General features: G+C 42.5%; 1 protein-coding gene across 2 annotated transcripts in view; it reads right to left on the bottom strand.

The window, feature by feature from the left end:
- LHFPL6 (LHFPL tetraspan subfamily member 6) overlaps positions 1-21113 on the bottom strand; it is a 196140-nt gene that overhangs the window by 20235 nt on the left and 154792 nt on the right. For both annotated transcript variants that reach the window (XM_032496256.1, XM_032496257.1), the window contains exon 3: positions 2649-2747. In XM_032496256.1, coding sequence (XP_032352147.1) covers positions 2649-2747 — 99 coding nt within the window. The remainder of the gene's footprint in view (positions 1-2648; positions 2748-21113) is intronic.

Here is a 21113-nt window from a genome sequence, read left to right as displayed (position 1 = left end):
TGGCGTGTCAAGAAATTGACCCATATTCCACAATCAGGGGTCCATGAACCTTAATAACATTAATACTTCCCAGCCCTTGGGAGGAGGATGTGTCCACATGCTGTCTTTGAGAGGAGGCGGAAATAAGCTCAGATTCTCAGAAGTGGCAGAGGCAGGGTGTGGCCCCGGCAAGCAGTGTGAATGCTACTAAATCTGCACATCCTCCCACGCACGGGGTGGCTCCCAACCCCGGTCCCAGGCTCTCTCCCATGTCTGCTCCGTAAGCTGTGACATCACTGACCCACTGAAGTTCAGCCCTCGTCAGTGTTCTGGGCAATGGTAACACTTCTATAAAGATAGCAAACATAGGCAGTTAGGTGGGTGAGGCATGGTGACACCTCTATGCCAGATTTCTCTTTAGGTCTTCCTTCAGAAGAAAAGATCACTTGAGTCTGCAAAAATAATAGTAACTTGGATAACTAGGACTTGATAACCCCAAAATACTTCTCCAGGGAAACCAGAGCTCATTTTCTCTGTAGATGATGCCAGCGTTGATTTTTTTCTCTTCATCTAATCTAAAAGGAATGTAAAAGTAAAAAGGCCAAAAATAAAACAACTCTGTAATTTTAAAACTACTAAAATGGCTTTAGTGAGTTTAATAACATAAGGAATTATTATCACTAAAGAGGCAAGTGTTTGTTTTCAAGTGCGACATTTTAACATTTAATCCTCAGTGCTGAGAAGATGTGAAAGACTGGGGTGCAGTAGTGAAAACGGCAAAAACAGGATCTGAGCTTCATTATAACCTGCTAATTAACATGGCCAGAGACCAGCAAGGACGGTGTTCTAACCAAGTTGAGGCCTGTGGGAAACAGCAAAGACTGCCTCAAATACCAGACAAAGAAAACTGCCAAACACTGTATTAAAATATCTCCTCTGGACACAGTCTGCTTTCCAAAAAATAAAAGAAAGAAAGAAAGAAAAGGAAAAACTGGCAGTTAACTTTGTGAGTGGTTTTCCCTTCCCTGCAGGTACAGCCATCAGTGACTAATCCAGACTTACGAGAACTTCATCTTCGAGAAGGAAAGGATCCATGCAGATTGGGTGCTATTTAGAGGACCATCTCCTTTACCAGAAGAGTCAGTTTTATTATGAGGGGAGCAGGTGTTTGACCCCCCATTGAGTAAAACAAAAATTGCTTCACTTTCAAATTCATAGACTTTTGTTATGAGAGCACATCTGCCCATTATCCTCAGTATCTAACAGAAAGTCTTTTTTTTCCATAGAAATTCTAACATAAAAATTTTAGCGGGGAGAGTATAGTTCAGTGGTAGAGTGCAGGCTTAGCATGCCAGAGGTCCTGGGTTCAGTTCCTCAGTACCTCTGTTACTAAAGAAATGAATAAGCCTAAATAGCCTCCCCCCAAAAAATAAAACTAAAAAAAAAAAAAAGGACTCTTCAAATTTTAAATAAATAAATAAAAAGATAAAAACATTTTTTAAAAATGATTTGGGATATAGTAATACTGTTGTTAGACCAATTCCCTCAAATTTTTTTTCTTAAGACTGAAATATTTGATGTGAAAAGCAGTAAGATATTTGAGTTAGTAACTCACTATGCACTTACTGTCAAAAATTTAATCTGCCTACCCATACGCTGGGCAAAATGTGTTTGCTATCATTTGGCAATAAGTCTTTTACGGTCTCATAATCTTTGGTCTGGTTAACACCAATTTTAGAAAAACATCCTAAGAAAATAATTTGGTAAAGGGAAGACTTCAATTCATCAAACTACTCCTTAAATATATTTTATAATAACAGAGTCTGGAATAGGGAAAATGCCCAAATAGAAAGAAATAAGGAAGCGGTTAAGTAAATGTAGGTCTATCAACCAAGGGACATATTATCTAATCATTACAAATTATAATGGTGCAAACCATGTCATATTATGCAAAACATTTTTATAGATTGCTAAGTAAGTAATACACTATATCTTCAGTGAGGAATATTCAAAATTTTCTGGTTAGTAAACAGAAAAACTCAACGTGTGAACTATCACCTGTTATTTCACACCTCTCCCTGCTTCCCGGGTCTCTGGTCTCCCGTTGAGTTTTCCTCTTTCCTCCCCTGTGCTTTGCTGGACTGTAATCCTTGCCTGCACCCTGCTTCTGTCTACTGACAGGTAATCCACATGCATCATTTTGTTTAAGACCCAGCTCCATTTCCAGCCCTTTCACAAAGTTATATATTACCCTGGAGTGAAACTGCTTAAATTCCTAAGTCCTGACTGTCACATTTTTTTTTTTTATCATTTTGTTTGCTTTATCTTCTCAGATAGACTGTGAATTCCATGGAGGGAGTTATTTTTAGTGCATGCAATGTCTCATAAATATATGATTTTGAATGAATTAATCAACGAATATAAACTCCGCAGAGCAGGGATAATTTCTTTTCTGTATATCTTCAGTTCTTCCCCTACTACAGGCAAACTGTAGCATACAAACAGTTCTTCCCTGAACAACTGGATAAGTGCATGGATGTGTATTGTTACATACAACTGCAGACTTGAATACTGGGATGTGTTTTTCTTCCCCGTCCCTTTTCCACCTTCTGCTTCTAGGAGAGATCAGAAAAGCTTCTTTTTTAAAAGGTGTGCCAGTGAGAACTTACCCAGGTCAAACTGGCCAGAAACGTAGCCACAAGTCTGCCGGACTTCTTCACTGTCCCAGCCCAGAGGGTAGAGGGCACAGCCAGCACCGATCAACAAACCTGCAAAGAGAAAAGACAAGAGGGCTTTACCAGTGCCCCTCTGTCGCCCTCAATATAGGTAATGGGGAACAGATCAGTATGAGCACTATGACAAGGGAACGTGGTGTCTGCTTTTTGGAAAGCACCAGCCAAGCTCCCTTTAGCGATCTAAGGTCAGTTCAATTCCAAGAACAATTTCAAGTCTGCTTTAAAAGGGAAAAAAAAAAAAATACAACAACCACCTTGACGGACAGCTCAGTTTGGGTCCAACTTCACTTTTGAAAGCATTAAAAGCCTTGCAAATCCTGTTTAGGAAGTAAAATCCAAAAGCCCTTTTAATGACTCTTGTAAAAAGCCAACCAATTCCACCATCATTCCATGTAAACAAGTAATTCAGGAGCCAGTAAAAGTGCCTACTTGGTTATGCTTCATTATTCATTAGATCATTTTTATTTTTTCTTTTTCCCCAATTTAAGAATCAAAATAGAATGTTTCAGTATCATCAAGTTTTACCAAGGGCAGAGACAGCATAAAGATTTTCACGGCCCACTTGGGCACACTGATGGAACCTGCGAACTGGGCTCCGGTTACCAGGCTCCACTGAGGAGCTGACGATCGCGAAGGGGCCCCGCGTCTGGGAGATGCTCTACAACACAGACGCTTGCCGTAATCTCAGCTCTTCCTGCAGCGAAGACCAAAAGGTCTGATGTTTACACTGAAGAAAGTGATGGGTTTTATCTGAATATAAATCAAGTTATCAAGGCAGCGCACCCTGACCTGACAACTTTGGATTGGCGAGTCTGTAGTTGGGCATCGAAGCCTCATACGGTTTAACGGGAAGCTGAATGAGACCGAAGCACTCCCCACTCCAAACGGAGGGCTCGTCTGGAAGCAACGTCTTGTCCCGTCCATCAGCGGTATTATCACCACCCTAAGTCCCACGGGGGTGCTGAGCCAGCAGGACCAACGCTTACACAGTCTGATTGTCTGAGGGGCTGCGGTTAAAGGGAGCTATAGGAGGGCGGCCCCTAAATAAGAAAATCCATGAATATGGTAATATAGGGGCAGAACGACAAGGCCCCCGAAGGCACCTTCAGGATTTCTGGATTGAGTCTCTTCCTGACCTCCCTTTGCTTCTCCCCTTCCCCGCCCCACCAGATGACTTGAGTCGTTGTAACCCATACAAATTGTCTGTTTCCTCTCAGGCGTCTAAGAAGCAGCCGATTCCACCACCCCGCCCCCACCTCCATGCTGGCTGTATGGAGAGATTCCCCCAGGAACTGACACACATTCCCCCCTCTGCTGCTTCTCTCTCCAGTCCATCCCTGGGGCCACAGGAAAACGAGCATCTAATGCCGAGGGGCTGTGATCCCAGGGAATGCCCCGTGAAGAATCACGGCAACAGCGAATCACAAATTCCAGGATGCCTGGGTGCAACTGGATAAATGTGAATTGTGTTGAGGCTGAAGGATAATTCAGAAAGCAATAGCATGAGGGTTGCTGAAAAAGCAAACGCCCCAGTGACTGGTTTCCTTTGGCTTTTCGCCTTAGGATAGAATTTACAGCATTCCAAAGACAATTCCGAACTAGTTTTATCCACCGTCAGGTAAAGAGAGAATTAATGAGGATGCCAGAGTTTGTGTAAACTGAATTCCATGAATGTTTAATAAATAATGTGGCATCATTTCCATGATACTCAGTTCTGAAGCTAATATGTGACACCACTTTTTGAGAGCTTGTGAGCAATTTTTAAACGATGGCACAGGCAGAAAGACAGATAGAAAATGTTCAAGGATAAGAAAAATGAAAAATAGCAACAGTTAAGCCATCAGTATTCTCTTTATCTGCCAGGCAAACAAATAAGAGACAATCTTATTTGCTGATGTTCTTCTCAGTATGGCAGGAAAATGGGTGTCAGGTGTTCATGAAAGCACCTGCTTTGGTCCAGTACGAGGAGCCCAGCATTCTGGGAAGACTAAATAGAGAGGAACTGGTAAATGCGTGTCTAAGGAGCAAGCAGACCTGTGATTCTTGAACTGGTAAAACCCTTGGCAGTCAGGGTTCTTTTGTAGAACACTGGCCTGTCTTTGTAACACTATGAAATGCGGATTCAACCATATAAATTAGCAATAATGTTATACATAGGAAATCTGTGTTATGTGTAAGAATTTTAAAAAAAATACTACGAGCACATGCTCACATTTTGAAAAGTGCTCCGTGGAGGGCAGCTAGCTTATCCGGATTTTTACTTGATTTTATTTTTTAGGGGGGAGGTATTAGGTTGGTTGGTTTGTTTATTTATTTATTTCTAATAGAGGTACTGGGGATTGAACCCAGGACCTCGTGCATGCTGAGCATGAGCTCTACCACTGAGCTCTACCCTCCCCCAGTCTGGATTTTTATATTAATATTTATGTAGTCTTTGTTTTGTCATCTGCTAGTATTTGCTAACAGTAAAGAGACTGCAGATTCTGAAGATCTGGGAAACATTTGTGGGAGAAAAGTGCAAGTTTGCCAACCGATCAGGCTAAGTGGTGGTTGCAGTGACTGGATTCTGTAGGCAACCATCGGTGGCCTCCCCACTACCTTGCTTCTGTTGTGCATTAAGGTCAAAGCAAGTCTCACCAATGACCAATTCTCTAAACTCTCTCCAACTCCATCAGATAGTCACTCCTAACAAGTACCTTCAACACACACTAAACACAACAAATATTCAGACAGTCAGATCAGGGACACTTCAGGTTGGATCAGATAGTATCTTCTATTTAGTGAAATGGGAGCCAGCACAGGAGTAGAGTTCTAGACCTGCAAGGACCAATGCAGTAGCCACGAGTGACGTGTAGTATTTAAATTTAAGTTAATAAAATTTCAATAAAACTACATATCCAATTCTTCGATCCCTCTAGCCACATTTCAAGTGCCTAATAGCCACACAGTGCCGGTGGCTGCCATATTGGACTGTGCAAATACAGACCATTTTCATAATCACAGTAAGTGCTATTGGAGAAGGTTGTTCTAGGTCTAAGACATCACTTCAAAAGGATGCTGGTGGAGGGGAACAAATTTTGCCACTCCAAAATGTCTCTTTGCCATGTAGGGTTATTTTGAGCTTAAAAACAATAAAGACCCAAAAGATTCGGGAAGGAAGTTTGACCTTCCCCCTAACTGCCTAAAAGAATGTAGACAGAGGGCCTGTTCCAGGAAGAGCTATTACAAGGACACCTGCAAAGAATATGCATGGGCAGGTGTGGTGGGGGAAGCTCCCCCAGGCAGGGCTTAAAGATCAGAGTCCACTCTGTGTCCCACTGTTTCCGCAGGTCCCAGCAAACAATTATTTACCAAGCATTTGCCTTTCCATCTCCAGGTAAAAATTACCTTCCTCTCCTTTGAAGTCCCAAAGGACTAACCCTCAACATTCTTTGTCTTTAGCTGAAGATGCTATTTAAAGTGAGTGAGGGTTTTGACGTTTTGGTGAGTTACTCAGTTTTTCCTGAGGCTTTCCCCTGCATACATGTTATGAGACTTCTGTTTGATTTTTCTCCTCTGACTCTGTTTCATGTCAAGTCAATTTAATTCTTAGACAAGCCAGAAGAACCAAGAAGGGTGGAGGAGAATTTCTTCCTCCCCAACACCGGGCTGGCCACCTTTTTACACCCTATGCCTGATGCTGCTTGTTAACATCAAAATCATCCTTACTCTTTTAGATTCTCCCTTTCTAGGTGGGGCTAGAAGCCAGGAAACTACATTTCAAAAACTCTCCTGCCAGCAGAAGTTCTGGCTCATAGTCTGTCGATGAGAAGGTAAAAGGGAGGGATAAACCAAATTCCCATCGGCAGCTGCAGCCAGGGGCATGCCTTTCTGCAGAAAGGAGACACAAGATTTGGGGAGTGGCTTCCAGGCATCCCCCTGCAGCCTCACCCACTAAGGGCAGATCATCAGCTGTCCTTACTTTTAATCCCTGCACTTCCTGATCGCCTGAGTTCTTCCCTGATCTTCACCTCCCCAGACCTTCTAATAGGTCCATGCAGCTTCAAATCCCTGGACTATATCCCTCCTACTTGAAATACCTAGAGTGGTCTCTTTTACTGGCCAATCCCTGGCTGGTACATGCCCTAGTTGTACAAGGGCCAAGAGGCTGGTATAAATCTATCTGTTCATTACTTAAACATGATCCATTTTCTCAATTTAAAATGATCTCTAATACAACTTATGCTAATGATTAAACCTTGGAGTTAGTACAGATAATGATATTGAAAAGCTTTGTGTTAACTGCCTTTGTAGTGTGGTCTCTGGTTCGGGAACTTAGGCTAATTAACTTCTTCTGGAGTGTGGATTTCAGAAGCGGATACTACAAATGTTAACTAACTGCCCTTATACTGGAATCAACTAGGACTTCGTCGTCTATACTGAAGTACTAATATTGTCAACTTAGAGACAGTTAAACATAAAAGTGAGAACACCTTTTTAATGGAAGAAATCTGCCATTGTTCAGCTTTAGCAGTTGTTAAACCTTAGACCATGTTGTGGAAATCAATGTTTGATGGCAACAGAGCTGCAAAATCCCTGAATCAGGTACCATGAAGATATTACACAGTAAGCTGAGATGAGGCTCAGGGAATATTCTGGAACGCGAAGGGGCTGCCCAAATGAAATCTTAGTGACCTAATGAGTTTTTAGAGCTCTCGCTGACTAATTTGCTCCTGGGGAGTAAATGGTTTAGTTCAAATCTCTGGCTCACAAACTTTTATATTATTTACATAGATTTTCTTTATTAGATTTATAAACATTGTGGTTACCTCACGGGGCTTAATTATGTGGTATTGGAACCAAATTCCTGTTTCACTGCCGCGACAGACATGATGGAAAAAAGTCACACGTTTTGAACATCAGTGGGGAAAGGTGTGAAAGTGAGGAAACCCGCTGTGAAGTGGGAACAACCTGAGGAAGGTGGTAACAGAGGTGGGGGGACTGGAGGCGGTGTGAGATCACTGACAGCTACCGCTCACTGGCAATTAAGAAGAAATCTATTTTTGCAATCCTAAAGACTTTGCAACTTTTAAGGGGTCATGAATAAACCACAAACTAGTGTAAATTAGTTCAGTCTTCCCGTTTTCACCGCGCACCTAGCTGGAATCAGTTACCAGGGTGCCACAGACCAGGAGGAAGAGGTCTTTTTGCAGAGGTCTTACAGATTTAGGGAGATGCTACCTCCTAAAAAGAAAAGAATAATAAGCCAAACCAATGACTCAACAGTTCTCAAATTAAAAAATAATTTTTGAATAATGCACTGTCTATTAGGTCATTTCAGCCTGAGTACCCTGGGGTTTTGGCCTCGCCCTGTTCAAGATAATTAAAATATCTGAAGAGCCAGGTCAGTGGAGTGACCTTCAAGGCTGAGACGCCTTAATGGAGAAGAGACGGCCCAGAAAAATGCAAAAAGGTAGTCCTTGGGGGCTGTGTTGTGATGCTCTGTTAACAAAGGGTCTGCCCTTCACCCCAAATGCACCTAAATCTTAGCCTGGACACACTCCGCCTGCACGTATACGCCAGTCAGGAGACAGTCCCAGTGGAAATGCTCTTCCTTTTTGAACAATGCTGGAAACACCCGCCATGATACTAATTATTTTTTAGAACGTAAGTGTGAAATCTGAAGTTCGGAAAGAGCTCAAAGTAAGAACCCGATGCTGGGAATCTTCCCTGCTGCAAAACCTTTTTCTATTCAAAGTCAGTACTTAACACTTAGCCAACGGAGTATTAACATAACAATCTGGCTCCTGCCAAGAAGGCAAAACAAACCTCCAGTCAGCCAATGCCAATTACGCGCCACAGGTGGTAGGAATAGTACTTATGTTAAACTCAAGAGTCTTATTTTTTCCAGGCCACTCTTGAAGGTTTTTATGTGATCTCACTTTTTTTCCATGACTATGGCTCCCTTCTTTCCACAGTTTATTATTTTTTTAAATAGCCTGACTTTTTTCCACCTAGCGCCCTTTTAGTGGTCACACAAGGGTTTCCCATCAATTCATCTTTTATGTTTTTTGGGGATACTTTGATCCGTCCTCCAGTTCCTTTATCTTGTTTTCTGGGGCAAGCACCGAGGGAAATTGTTTTCTTCCCTTTTCTCATGAAAGCTGCTCGGTCTTGTAGCCTGTTATCTGGACCTTTCTTTGGAAGAGGCTGGCGTGTTTCCCTCGCCGTCTCCTTATGCTAATTTACATACAAGACAGTCCTCCATTTTCAGGCCGTGATAACTGCCCCTTTACAAAATGTAACGACAAACTAAATCCACTGGTAGGGAGGGGACGAGAGCAAGGGCCAGTTTCAAACTCTTCAGACTTTGAACACACAATGAGTAAGAAATACTTAAGTATTCTAGAAAGAAGAGGCTTGGTTGGGCACTCGTAAGCCACATCTCCTTTCAAAATGCTTTCTGGAAACTGAGGCATAGAGGATGGAGGAGGCATGTCCGGGAACACAGAGCCCAAACCACCCCCAGGTCCCGGTTCAGGGCTCTTGTCCACCTGTGCTTATCCCAGTGCTTGGACATAAGTCCCCTCCAGGTCACACACTGCCTGCCCACAACCTGAGTTCAGGACACACATGTGCTGAATCTGACCAACACTGTGTTACACTCAGTGGGATTTTTCACCTGCAAGTCCAGATTTCTTGGCTCTCCTGGATAACTGAAAGATATACCCATACTGAGCCTGCAGCCAGCTGGCTAGAGCCAGGTCCCACTAAACGGTTCAGGTACCCTGGCCAGTCTCGAAGGCATTTTTGACTAGGGAATCAATCACAGATTCTTTGAACGTATCTTGAATTTTCTCATCTCTGAAAGCTGAATCCCTTCCCTCTGAGACACTTACCTGTGCTCAGGCTCCAAGAACATACTAGCTGTTAAAGTCTAGAAACCTGAACACGCAGCTTGTCCTGGCCGGGCGTTCCTCGTGCCCGTGGGCTCCCACCGGGACCCACTCTGTACCATTTATTTGGGCTTACCACCTTGCACTGCAGTATAACATAAAATGTAACATAAGTATTACATCTCCTGGAAGCCCAGGGTCTCTACGGTAAGTTTACTTGCATCCAACTCACTGCTTCATGCTATTGGTTAAATATTAAATAGTTGCGACACTATTTGCTCAGCACTTACAAAAGCTCTGGACTAATTATATAATCGTTAGCTAATAGCTCATATAAAATATATAACTGCCTTCATGGAGCAGAAGAGGAAGGTGAAACTCAGAGAAGCAGGAGTGTACTCACGGAGTTACTAAGTGGTAGATCCAGGGACTTACTTCCAGGCTAATCGGAGCCAATTCTCTGAACCTCTACCTTCTAGCGTCCCCCCAAATCCCAAAGTGTTCCCGGTCCTGGCTCTGACATGACTTCCTATGTTCATACGTGTATGGAACCCTGTGTATAAATGGAGAAGTAGGAATGGGGCGGGAGAGAGACTTCAAGTCACCATTTCTCTGCGATTGACTCTGCTTTGGTGACCAGGAACACTTCTACTGCTGCCTAGTTCCAGAGACAAGGGATGGGCTCCTGGGGACCCTACAGATTCCCCCTCCTCTGCGTGCCAGTGAGGGAGCAGCTGGATGTGAATTCTAGCACACAGAGTTCTGCCCACAAAGAGCATATGGAGACATGAAGATGAAAAACGATTTCCTCGTCATCAGAAACTGAGCCAAGGAGAAAGCATATCTTACCACAACGTTAAAACATAACATAGAAACAAGACTACTTCTGAACTATCAGAAATAGTTTTATAAATCACAATAAGACAATTTCTTTGCTGAAAACATCCTGCAGAAGAGAACATACTTTAGGTTTTCTTAAAATATTTTCAGGAATGGCTCCTTGATTCTCATTTCTTCTCCTTTTCCAGGTTCTCCAGCATAAGACACAAAAGACACATGCAGGGTCAGGCACCAGAATATTCACTGGCTCCTCAGCTCAGAGAGAAACTTCACAAGCTAATTTCAGCCATGACTGACTTGTCTTTGCTCTTTCTAGAGTCCTAGGCAACAAGCACTGACAGAAACAAATAAAGTTGTTTAAAACAATGAAACTTTGGGGGAGATGTCACTTCTATGGGACAGTTTTCTGGTAAATTACATCTGATTGACAGCAACATCTTTGTAACCCTGGTAGTTAAGAGCACCTCAGATCCACTGTTTCAACACTTTAGGTTTCTGTTTTCCTTATCTGTAAAATGGGGGGAAGCCTCCCTCTCGGGGTTATTGCAAGGATCGCAGGCTGGAGTGCCTGAAAGGAAGTGGGCTCAGTATTCCCAGGAAGAGTTCCATGAATGGTTTCTACTGCTGAGCTTTGGACTTTGGGGGGCACGTAGGGAAGGGTGGTGGATTCGGTTCCAGACCACGTGTGTTTGCACTTCTCTCAGAGAAGGTCTTCTTCTTCAGGCGGAACGCAGGGAGGACTCCAGCAAGGCTATTCCGGGAACCATGAGCAATGAGCGCTTGCCCCAGCAGTCACATTAGCCACGCAAACCTCAGTAAGCACGGAGGGAACAGCTGCCGCCTGCGGACCTCACCCTTAGGTAGGTGATCCACACACGGCTACAAAGATAATAATACTCGTGTCTGTTCTGCCATTTTTTTTTTCTTTTTACAGTTTAAAGGCACTGCGATCTTTCTGTGAGGCAGGTGGAGCCAGAAGTGATGTCCCCAGTTGGCTGGGATGGAGTCACAAACAAGAGGGGAGATCTGAGCGTCAACAAGGGGTTATGGTAACCAGAGGCAGATCCGGGGCAAACTCAGCTTTCCTGTGATAGAAGTTCCATTTAAAAAACCCGTTTTCAGTTCGAACATAACAAGATTTAGGAGGAAGAGCAAAACCTCTCTCCCCTCTAGTGTCCTTAACCAATACATCAAGTGCCCAAGACTGGAGGGTTTCTGTGCTTCCCAGCCCTGTTCACTCATTTCTACTGGACTTAACAAAAAAGCCTCAGGGTCAAGACGTGACTTATCTTCTTAGTTATTTCTAAGGCCCTTAAGTATGTGAATCAGGGACCCCTTAACAACACTAAAGTAAGATGCCAGGCACATTTTTTTTTTTAAGTAGTAAACTCTACATGTGATGCCGTGAATGGTTAGTGAAAGGCTTTCTGCAAGCTGACATTGTGGAGACCCCTGGGCAGCCTGCAGCCTGCCCCAGCGAGCCTCCGGATGCCTCGAAGCTGCAGCAAATGGGAAGAGTGTTTAAAATACTTTTGAAAATGTAACGCAGAGGCTGCCAAATGAAGATCCTGTGTAGTAATGAACACAAGTCTATCGTGCACTCATCCGCCACTTTCCTTGAAGTTCTAGATATTCTTTTATTATACATCTTTTTTTAAATAAAAAAATTTTTTAATTGAAGTATAGATTTCTATACAAAAAAAAAATGAAAGCATGAGGTTGCCTGGATTTTATCTTGACCAATTACCACTAGCAGAAGCGAGACTTAAATCTAGGTCTTTACAGCTGATTTTGAAGCCATAGTGAGAACCAAACGTCACACAGGCTTCACACACTCGGCCACAATGTCGTGGGGCGATTCAGAGCACAGCCTTGGAAGTCTGCCCACGTTCTCTTCTGGCTTTGGGGTCCTGGGTAACTTTCTTGTCTTTCTCTCGGACATGTTTCCTCAGCAGTAAACAGGAGTAAAAGCCACATTACAGAGCTGCTGTAGGGATTATTTACACACACATGCATGCACACATATACAAACGTGCCACGCATATGCACGTGAATGCACACGTACACATGTACACAAGTCCTACAATTATATACAGCTGATATTAGTATTGAGCATAACATGTATGAATTATACATGCACATATATATATCTATAGACTAGAATTATATAAGACATTTGTAACAGATTTCACCTAACTTCTAGCTTAGGATATATATATTCTTTCCCCTACCTACATACTTATAAGGCACATTTTTCACCACTGAAAAATTAGAGAGCATGAACATACCATAACGTCATTCATGGGTGCCATTAATGAAGTGGTACAGGTGGTTAACGTACTTAAAACAGGCATTTTCTTTTAAGATTTTTTTTTCCTTCATCCACTTTCTGGGACATTAGGAAAGAAAAACCTCATCTATTTTCTTCAGTTCTTTTTAAAATACCATCAATCCCTCTAAAAAACAGCAAAGCCATCTGGAATAGCTGACAGACAACAATTTGGAAGCAATTTCTTTCAAGACAGCTATAACGATTTTCCTTTTCTGTTTTCTTTTCCCTCTTGAAATGTCAAGGATAACTGAAACTTTTTACTTTTCCATCTGTGATTTACTGATCGGTCCCAGACAAGTTTTGAAAGTACTCGAGAATTTGTTTCCAGTCAGTCCAATATGTTTTTTCTTTAATTTTAATTCAATTTTTAAAGTTCTATACTTTGTCACAAGTGTTTCTTTATATTTAAAGATATAAAATACTTAAAAACATACATTGAAATGTGATTACAAAGTCTTTTCACAATGAGAAAAAAATACTTTAAGTATTTAAAATACTATCTTAAGCAGTCATGATGAAATCACTGGTATCATTTTCAAATAGATTATCCTAAGAAGTATATTAAAATAAATGAAAAAAAAAACACAAAATGCAAAGCATTACTGAAGAGAAAGAAAGAGGCTGGAGGAATAACTCTCCCAGACTTCAGACAGTACTATAGAGCTACAGTCATCAAGACAGCATGGTGTTGGTACAAAAACAGACATATAGACCAATGGAACAGAATAGAGTGCCCAGAAATGAACCCACAAACTTTGGGTCAACTCATCTTCGACAAAGGTGGCAAGAATATATGATGGAATAAAGACAGTCTCTCCAGCGGATGGTGTTGGCAAAACTGGACAGCAGCATGTAAGTCAATGAAGCTAGAACACTCCCTTACACCATACACAAAAATCAACTCAAGATGGATCAAAGACTTAAACGTAAGAGCAGATACAATAAACCTCCTAGAAGAAAATACAGGGGAAACATTATCTGACATACATCTCAAAAATGTTCTCCTAGAACAGTCTACCCAAGCAATAGAAATAAAAGCAAGAACAAACAAATGGGACCTAATTAAACTTACAAGCTTCTGCATAGCAAAGGAAACTGTAAGTAAAACAAACAAACAAAAAACCTATCGAATGGGAGAAAATTTTTGCAAATGAAACCAATAAAGGATTGATCTCCAGAATATATAAGCATTTCATACGACTTTATAAGAAAAAAACAAACAACCCAATCCAAAAATGGGACAGAAGACCTAAACAAGCAATTCTCCAAGACATACAAATGATCAATAGGCACATGAAAAAATGCTCCATATCACTAATTATCAGAGAAATGCAAATCAAAACTACAATCAGGTATCACCTCACACCAGTCAGAATGGCCATCATTCAAAAATCCACAAATGACAAATGCTGGAGAGGCTGTGGAGAAAAGGGAACCCTCCTACATTGCTGGTGGGAATGCAGTTTGAAGCCACTGTGGAAAACAGTATTGAGATTCCTCAAAAGACTAGAAATAGACTTACCATATGACCCAGGAATCCCACTCCTGGGCATATATCCAAAAGGAACCCTACTTCAGGATGACACCTGCACCCCAATGTTCATAGCAGCACTATTTACAATAGCCAAGACATGGAAACAGCCTAAATATCCATCAACAGATGACTGGATAAAGAAGAGGTGGTATATTTATACAATGGAATACTATTCAGCCATAAAAACCAACAACATAACGCCATTTGCAGCAACGTGGATGCTCCTGGAGAATGTCATTCTAAGTGAAGTAAGCCAGAAAGAGAAAGAAAAATACCATGTGAGATCATTCATATGTAGAATCTAAAAAGAAAAACAAAAACCAAACAAACAAAGCATAAATACAAAACAGAAATAGACTCATAGACAGAGAATACAAACTTGTGGTTGCCAAGGGGGTGGAGGGTAGGAAGGAATAGACGGGATTTCAAAATTGTAGAATAGATAAACAAGATTATACTGTATCACACAGGGAAATATATACAAGATCTTATGGTAGTTCATGGAGGGAAAAATGTGACAATGAATATATATATGTTCATGTATAACTGAAAAATTGTGCTCTACACTGGAATTTGACACAATATTGTGAAATGATTATAAATCAATAAAAAATGTTAAAAAAAAACCCCACAAAACGGATAAATGTTGCATCTCACATTGCAGAATTAGCAGAAAGCAGAGTCAGGAATTCTCATTCTTAGCCTGCTGATACCTGATTATGAATTTTACACACAGACTTTAAAACTGAACACCAGATATATCCCTGGGGCCCACTGAGATATATTTAGGAATATATTTATATATAGTGTATATATATACATTTTTGGTAGAGAAAACAATACTAACTGATCTTTGCTTCATTAATTGAGCTGGTGGGCTTTGGGTTTTGTGCAAAGCCTGGGGCTTACACGGTGGAGGAATGAAAAAACTGAAGATGGTTCATTCCTTCTAGCATCTGAGAGGAAGAAAAGTAACACAGAAATAGTATTTCAAGCTTGTACTTGTGTGATATTAGCAGCAAAACCAACAGTTACCATAGAAATTGGTTAATTTTCTGCTGGAAACGAGAAGGTGGCCCTGGAAGGATAAATGGGGTCCTGATGAGCCGATGAAGTCCTCCCAGGTGAAGAAAAGAGGCCTGGAGATGGGCACGTACAAGGCAGGCTGGAGGAAAGTGAAAGGGACGAAGTAGGGGACCAAGGAACAGAGGAGAGTCATGGCCAAGTGGTTGGGATGGTCAGTGACCCTTGAGAAGGTTGTTAACTCTGGGTCAAGGAAGGTGGTCTTTATTCAGTGGGCAAAGGGACTCTAATGTTTATGAACTGGGTTCTCAAATGTAAGAGTTGAAAGGGACCCTCAGGATGATCCAGTTTAGTGCTTCTCGAAATCTGCCATCAAAATATTGCCCAAGAGGAAGAGGAGTGAATTTCACACCTTACAGAGCTGGGGTCCTCCCCGGGTCAGTCCTCCTCTGGAATGGGTCTGCCTTACTTCGCCTTGAGAAATTATTTTGGGATTTTCCATTCTGCTCCACAGATAGCTTTACTCTTTTGTGTAAAAATACTTTCTCCATAATGGAGTTGGAGTACATTGGATGTTCCAGTAAGATATTTGGGGTTCATCCCGTGGCTTCACCTATGTGTAGCACCCTCTTGTCTTTTGGTATATCGTATGAAGAGCTCAGTCTTAGAAGAATGAATCTATGAATCCAAGCTCCAGCTCAAAAAGATGAAGGGACAGTAAAGGAATCAGAAATGAAACGCTCCAATTTACAGCTAGTAAAGGACTCGGAAGTGGAGCATCCCCTGTCCCTCTGTCCAAAGCTATCTCTGCAACACCACGCTGCCACACAGAGAAGAAAATACCTGGGCTGCCACCTGGGCACAGGGCACAACACATTCCACAAGGCTCAGAGGTGGCCCACTGCTACCCAACGAGTGAGATTCGGGCTTCCCCAGTTGGTCCCATGGACCCCATCACGCCCTACCGTGCCAGCCGCAGCTCCCAAGCCTGCAAACAGAACGGTCTCCAGGATGTGAAAGGCGTGGCTTAGATCAGCTTCCTCCAAGGGAACTATCCCCAGCATCGAGATGTCTAGCTTATTTAAGGCGAGAGAACAGAGCCTCAGATAAATGCCTCCTTTCCCGAGCAGAACTGAGCAGCTGCTCGTCAAAGGCTGTCAAGCATGATTTGTACGACCCAGGGCTTCATGGGAGGCATAAAAAGAAAGATGACAACATCATGTTTATCTCCATCTCATTGCTGGTTCTGGCAATAGTATTACAGTCAGGCAGGCTGAGTCCAAACAATTTTCTAAAAATATGGATCAGCTGAGACCACTGAAAGCCTCCTTTTATGGAGTTAACGTGAGCTCTTTCCCCTTGGGCTGTTTTGTGTATTCTTTCCCAGAGCCTGCTCCTTCCGCAGCATCCAGCCATCTGAAATACACAGTTCTTTCTCCTTGCCAGGGGATCACAGCCTCCCAGACTGATAAGCAAGCCTGCATTCTTCCCAGGAGCCTGGGTAGCTATTCCGGAGGGCTGCATCGTTCAGGGTGGGTTGTGGTATGAGCCTCGTCAGTTTCCGGTGCAGGGTAATTGGTTTTGCTGGTGGAGCTGGTGCTGCCTGGCAGGTGGGACTGCCAGGGAATCTGTCTGTTCCAATCCTTCCGAGGATGAGTTTCCACTTTCCCAATTTGTATTAGAGGAGAGAGTTCGATTCTAGAGGGCGAACTGAATGCCACGATGTTATACGGATGTTCAAATTTAGGGGGAAAGAAAATCAACCCTTCATCTGTATTAAGCTTCTCACCTGACTCTCTTTGAAGGGTGGCTGGTGACAAGGCTGAGGTGACACTGGAGGACATTTGCTTTCAGTATAGATTCCCTTTCACTTCTCTTAAAACCCATAAACGAAGGCAATGCAATTGCTTTCAAATAAGCTCTAAAAACAGACTATTTTCAGAATGTATGCTCCTTAAAGCTGCCTGCTGTAAAGGAATGGGATTTTACTTGAGAAAGGAACCCAGTGCAAATCTAGTTCCACAGCTTTTCAGCTGGGGCGGGGCTGGGGGCTCTCTGTGGTTTCTAAAGGGCAAGTGCACAGGTGGGAAGTGGTAAGGAGTCCTGGAGAGGTGGAGAGCCTAGAGTCCCCGGGCTCTGACCTGAGCTCATACCAGGCTTTTTTGTGATATTTTATAAGAGGGAAAGGTTCAGCTCCTTAATATTTTTGAAACTCCCCTAACCAGGTGTTATGGATTGAATTATGTCCCCCCTTCCACAGAGAGATGTGTTGAGGTCCTAACCCTCAGGACCTCAAAATGTGATGTAATAAATTAAGATGAGGTCATCCTGGAGTACAGGGTGCCCCTAATCCAATAACACTGGTATCCTTATAAGAAGACGGCCATGTGAAGACACCCAGACGCAGAGGGAAGACGGCCACTTGAAGATGGCAGCTGAGTCTGGAGTGATGCTGTCAGGAGCCAAGAAACGCCTGGCGCCATCTGAAGCTACGATGAGGCAAGGAAGAACTCTTCTGTAGAACCTTTAGAGGGGGCATAACCCAGCCGACACCTGATTCCAGACTTTCAGCTTCCAGAACTTCAGCAGAATGAACTTCTCTTGTTTTAAGCCACCCAGCTTGTGGTGCTTCTTCACAGCAGCCTCAGGAAACCGATACACCTGATCAAAAATATTTTCTTCTCTCAGTTTCATTTTCTTACCCTATTAGGCAATATGTTGATAAAGGAAAATGCACTAAAAGAAACAAATAGAAAGTTTCTCAGTTTACTAACAGCCTGCCCCTCACCCCACCCCCATCCCTTGGGTCTCTTAAGAAAACACATCCAAGAAGAGACACACACAGAGGCTCTGGTTTCTCCAAGCACGATGCTGAGGTTCAAAGAGGCAGACTGCACTCAGATGCCAGCGTGGAGCACCATCAATCTCTGCCTTACCACTGGTTTAAAGAACGAAGGTCGATCTGGGATCGTCATCTTTATAACCTGGCGGAAGCATAACTTACACATCGGACGCAGCTAACCAAGCGTGCCTGACATGTGAGATGCAAGCTGCGTCATCATAATTTATATTTAAATAGCTCCTTTCACCAAAGGGCTCGAAGGAACTTACAGACTTTTACTTAATTAATCCTTGCAAGCCATCCATGAAGAGGGTAATGTCAGGTCGTATATCCCCCTTTCCTCTGGCATCTCAGGGCTTGGCTTCTTTTTCTCCTCTATATTCTTGTTTTCAGGATCGTGAAGCTTCCCTTCCCCCAAATGCAGACTTTTATTCTGAAGCTGATGCTCATATTTCCATATAACTATTTCTGGGAGCTCCTGGTTGGAAGAAAATTATCCCCACTTCCTGCCTCCCCTCCCCCGCCTTTTTTGGGGGGTTGCTTTGAAACGTCCAATCTATTTCAGAATTACCATTTACTTTAAGCTTTCACTCTTGAATTATCTTGAGGTCTAGGAGACTTAAGTGTTCATGAACGTGTGTGTGTGTGTGGATCTGCAGGAGGGGGACAGAGAGAGAGAGAAAAGTAATAGCCCTTGCCAAGTGGCATTAAAATGCCATAAAACGTGTTCCAGGGGTGGAGGCAGGATCTCTGCATCTCAGCAGACACCTCATCATTACCCACGTTTCTCGTGACTCTTTTGGTCAGTTTTCAGATTATGTTCCACTGGAACTCCTCCCAGGGTTGCGACGGCTGGGAGACGTGGAGGAGGAATAATCACGGAAACAAAAGAAGGAAGGGCTTTAAGCCTCAAACCCTGTTCTAAACAGGGCAGCTTTTCCTTTGTCTGTTTTCCTATGGAGCTTCTGAGGAAGCAATTGCGTTTCCTGAGCATCTTCCTGGATGCTGCGCAAAGAGTCAAGAAAGGTTTGTAAATTTCTTTGAGCTCTTTGGAAAAAGAAGTTATTAGAAAGAAAAAAAAAACTGCTCTGTAACATCGTGGGTTCTCTGGACCTGACCTTTGAGGCCCTGCCTTTAATTGACCATAATGAGAAACATTAATATCCATATTTCTCGATGTGCTAAGGGTTGAGCCTCTTCTGCCCAGGCTAGAGTAAGCCATACGCTACTTCAATCTCTACTCATCCATACTTGAGGGGACTCAGGGAAGGGCTACATTTAACCAGCCAGGAATCTCCATTGGTGCTAGCTCGCCTTCTTGGACACCTTGGATTGACGGGGTTTAGCCAAGCACCACCAGGCTCTAATACAACAGAGCACTTTTTCCAATCATTTGATGTGTGCGGCCAACCCACCTTACAACTCAAAGTCTTTCCTCGAGCCAATAATTAGTGCAGGAATCCAAGTTTTTAAAACCCTACGATTTTTTCAGATGCTATAAAAATTCCAACCAAGGGCTTTCAAAGTTTCAACACAAGCGTTTGCAAGCCAAAAAAGCTTAACACTCAATCTGGTTTATTCTCTTGCTTATATTAAAATCTGTAAGTAACCACATTTTTATAGTACATGCAGCCATCTTGTTGAGAAAGAGAATAGAAATCAGAGCCTAAAGTGGTTCCTGCTCAAAATAATCAGGAGTCAGAGGAAAACTAAGTTGAGCCTCTTCGAGCAGAAGGATGGTAAAACAGAAGGTTCTAAGACAGCAAGAACAGTATACTAAGTAGCTTTTATTTGAAGAGGAAAGTGACCACTAGGAAGGAGACAATTGGAAGAAGGGGAGGACAAATTCTTTCCAAACTCTTATCAAAAACATTTCTGTAGGTATATCTTAATTGCAAGTTGATGAGAGCAGAATTGGAAAAGCAAGGCAGGAATTATTAACTCTTCCTTGTGGAAGGGGGAGAAGTATGGGGCCTGGAAAGGATAATGTCTATAAAGTTCAAGCTGCAGCAGAGAAGGATTCATTGGGAGGACAAAATTCCATGGCATATGCCGAAGGCTGACTCTTGTATCCTGAGCCAGATGGATTTCCATCGTTATCAGCACCCAAAAGGGGTTGGAAGGGCTCTGGAGATCAGAGCTTGGACTGCTAAGGTTAAAATAAACAAACACATAAATAAAATATGATCCAGGAAAGCAGATCCAAAGAGAAGTGGAAATTAATAGAAGTCAAATTTTAAACAAGGGAAGGTGATACTGCGTAACTCAGCACGATAGCTTTCGCATCCACTGATAACATCCTGTTAACCTGAGCCTAACCAAAATGTAAATTAAATATTCCGCTGCTCAGGAATACTAGTCACATTTCACATCTCCCATAGCGACACATGGCTAGTGATGACTGTATTGTGACTGTAAAAATAAGACATTTTCATCACTCTCAGACAGTTCTGTTGGACAGTGCTGCATTAGAGGGGAACACCTTTTAGAACTTTCAGACTATTATCAGCATGCCTGAGATTAATAAGAGCATTCTGTGCCTTCCAGCACCAAAATGCCAGTCAGCATCAACCATTGGGCTTACCCTCAACTTTCTTGATTTTTGCTCATTATTATGTCTCAGTTTCACTTATTTTCAAGCTTAACCACCAGTGAAATAAATGAGGGAGAAATATTATACAAAAAGATCATTTAAACATAAAGCCGGCTCTCCTATAATTAACACATAGAAAACTAATTTGGATTATTCCTTTATAGAGCTATGTGACATTAAAGTCTGATCTCACAACGATGTTGAGCGTCCCTGAAGATATTCACGGACAAACTGAGTATTCTCAGTCCAACAATTATAGGAGCCCCCAAACTCGTTTCAAATGTGGGTGGTTTTACAACACGTATCTGGGCTTTGAGAAAAGTGTATCCAAGTGCCAAAGTCACTCGCATGAGCCCTCTT

The sequence above is a fragment of the Camelus ferus genome, chromosome 14 (genome assembly GCF_009834535.1).
Source record: "Camelus ferus isolate YT-003-E chromosome 14, BCGSAC_Cfer_1.0, whole genome shotgun sequence".
Lineage (NCBI taxonomy): Eukaryota > Metazoa > Chordata > Mammalia > Artiodactyla > Camelidae > Camelus > Camelus ferus.
This window is presented reverse-complemented; position numbering and strand designations above follow the sequence as displayed.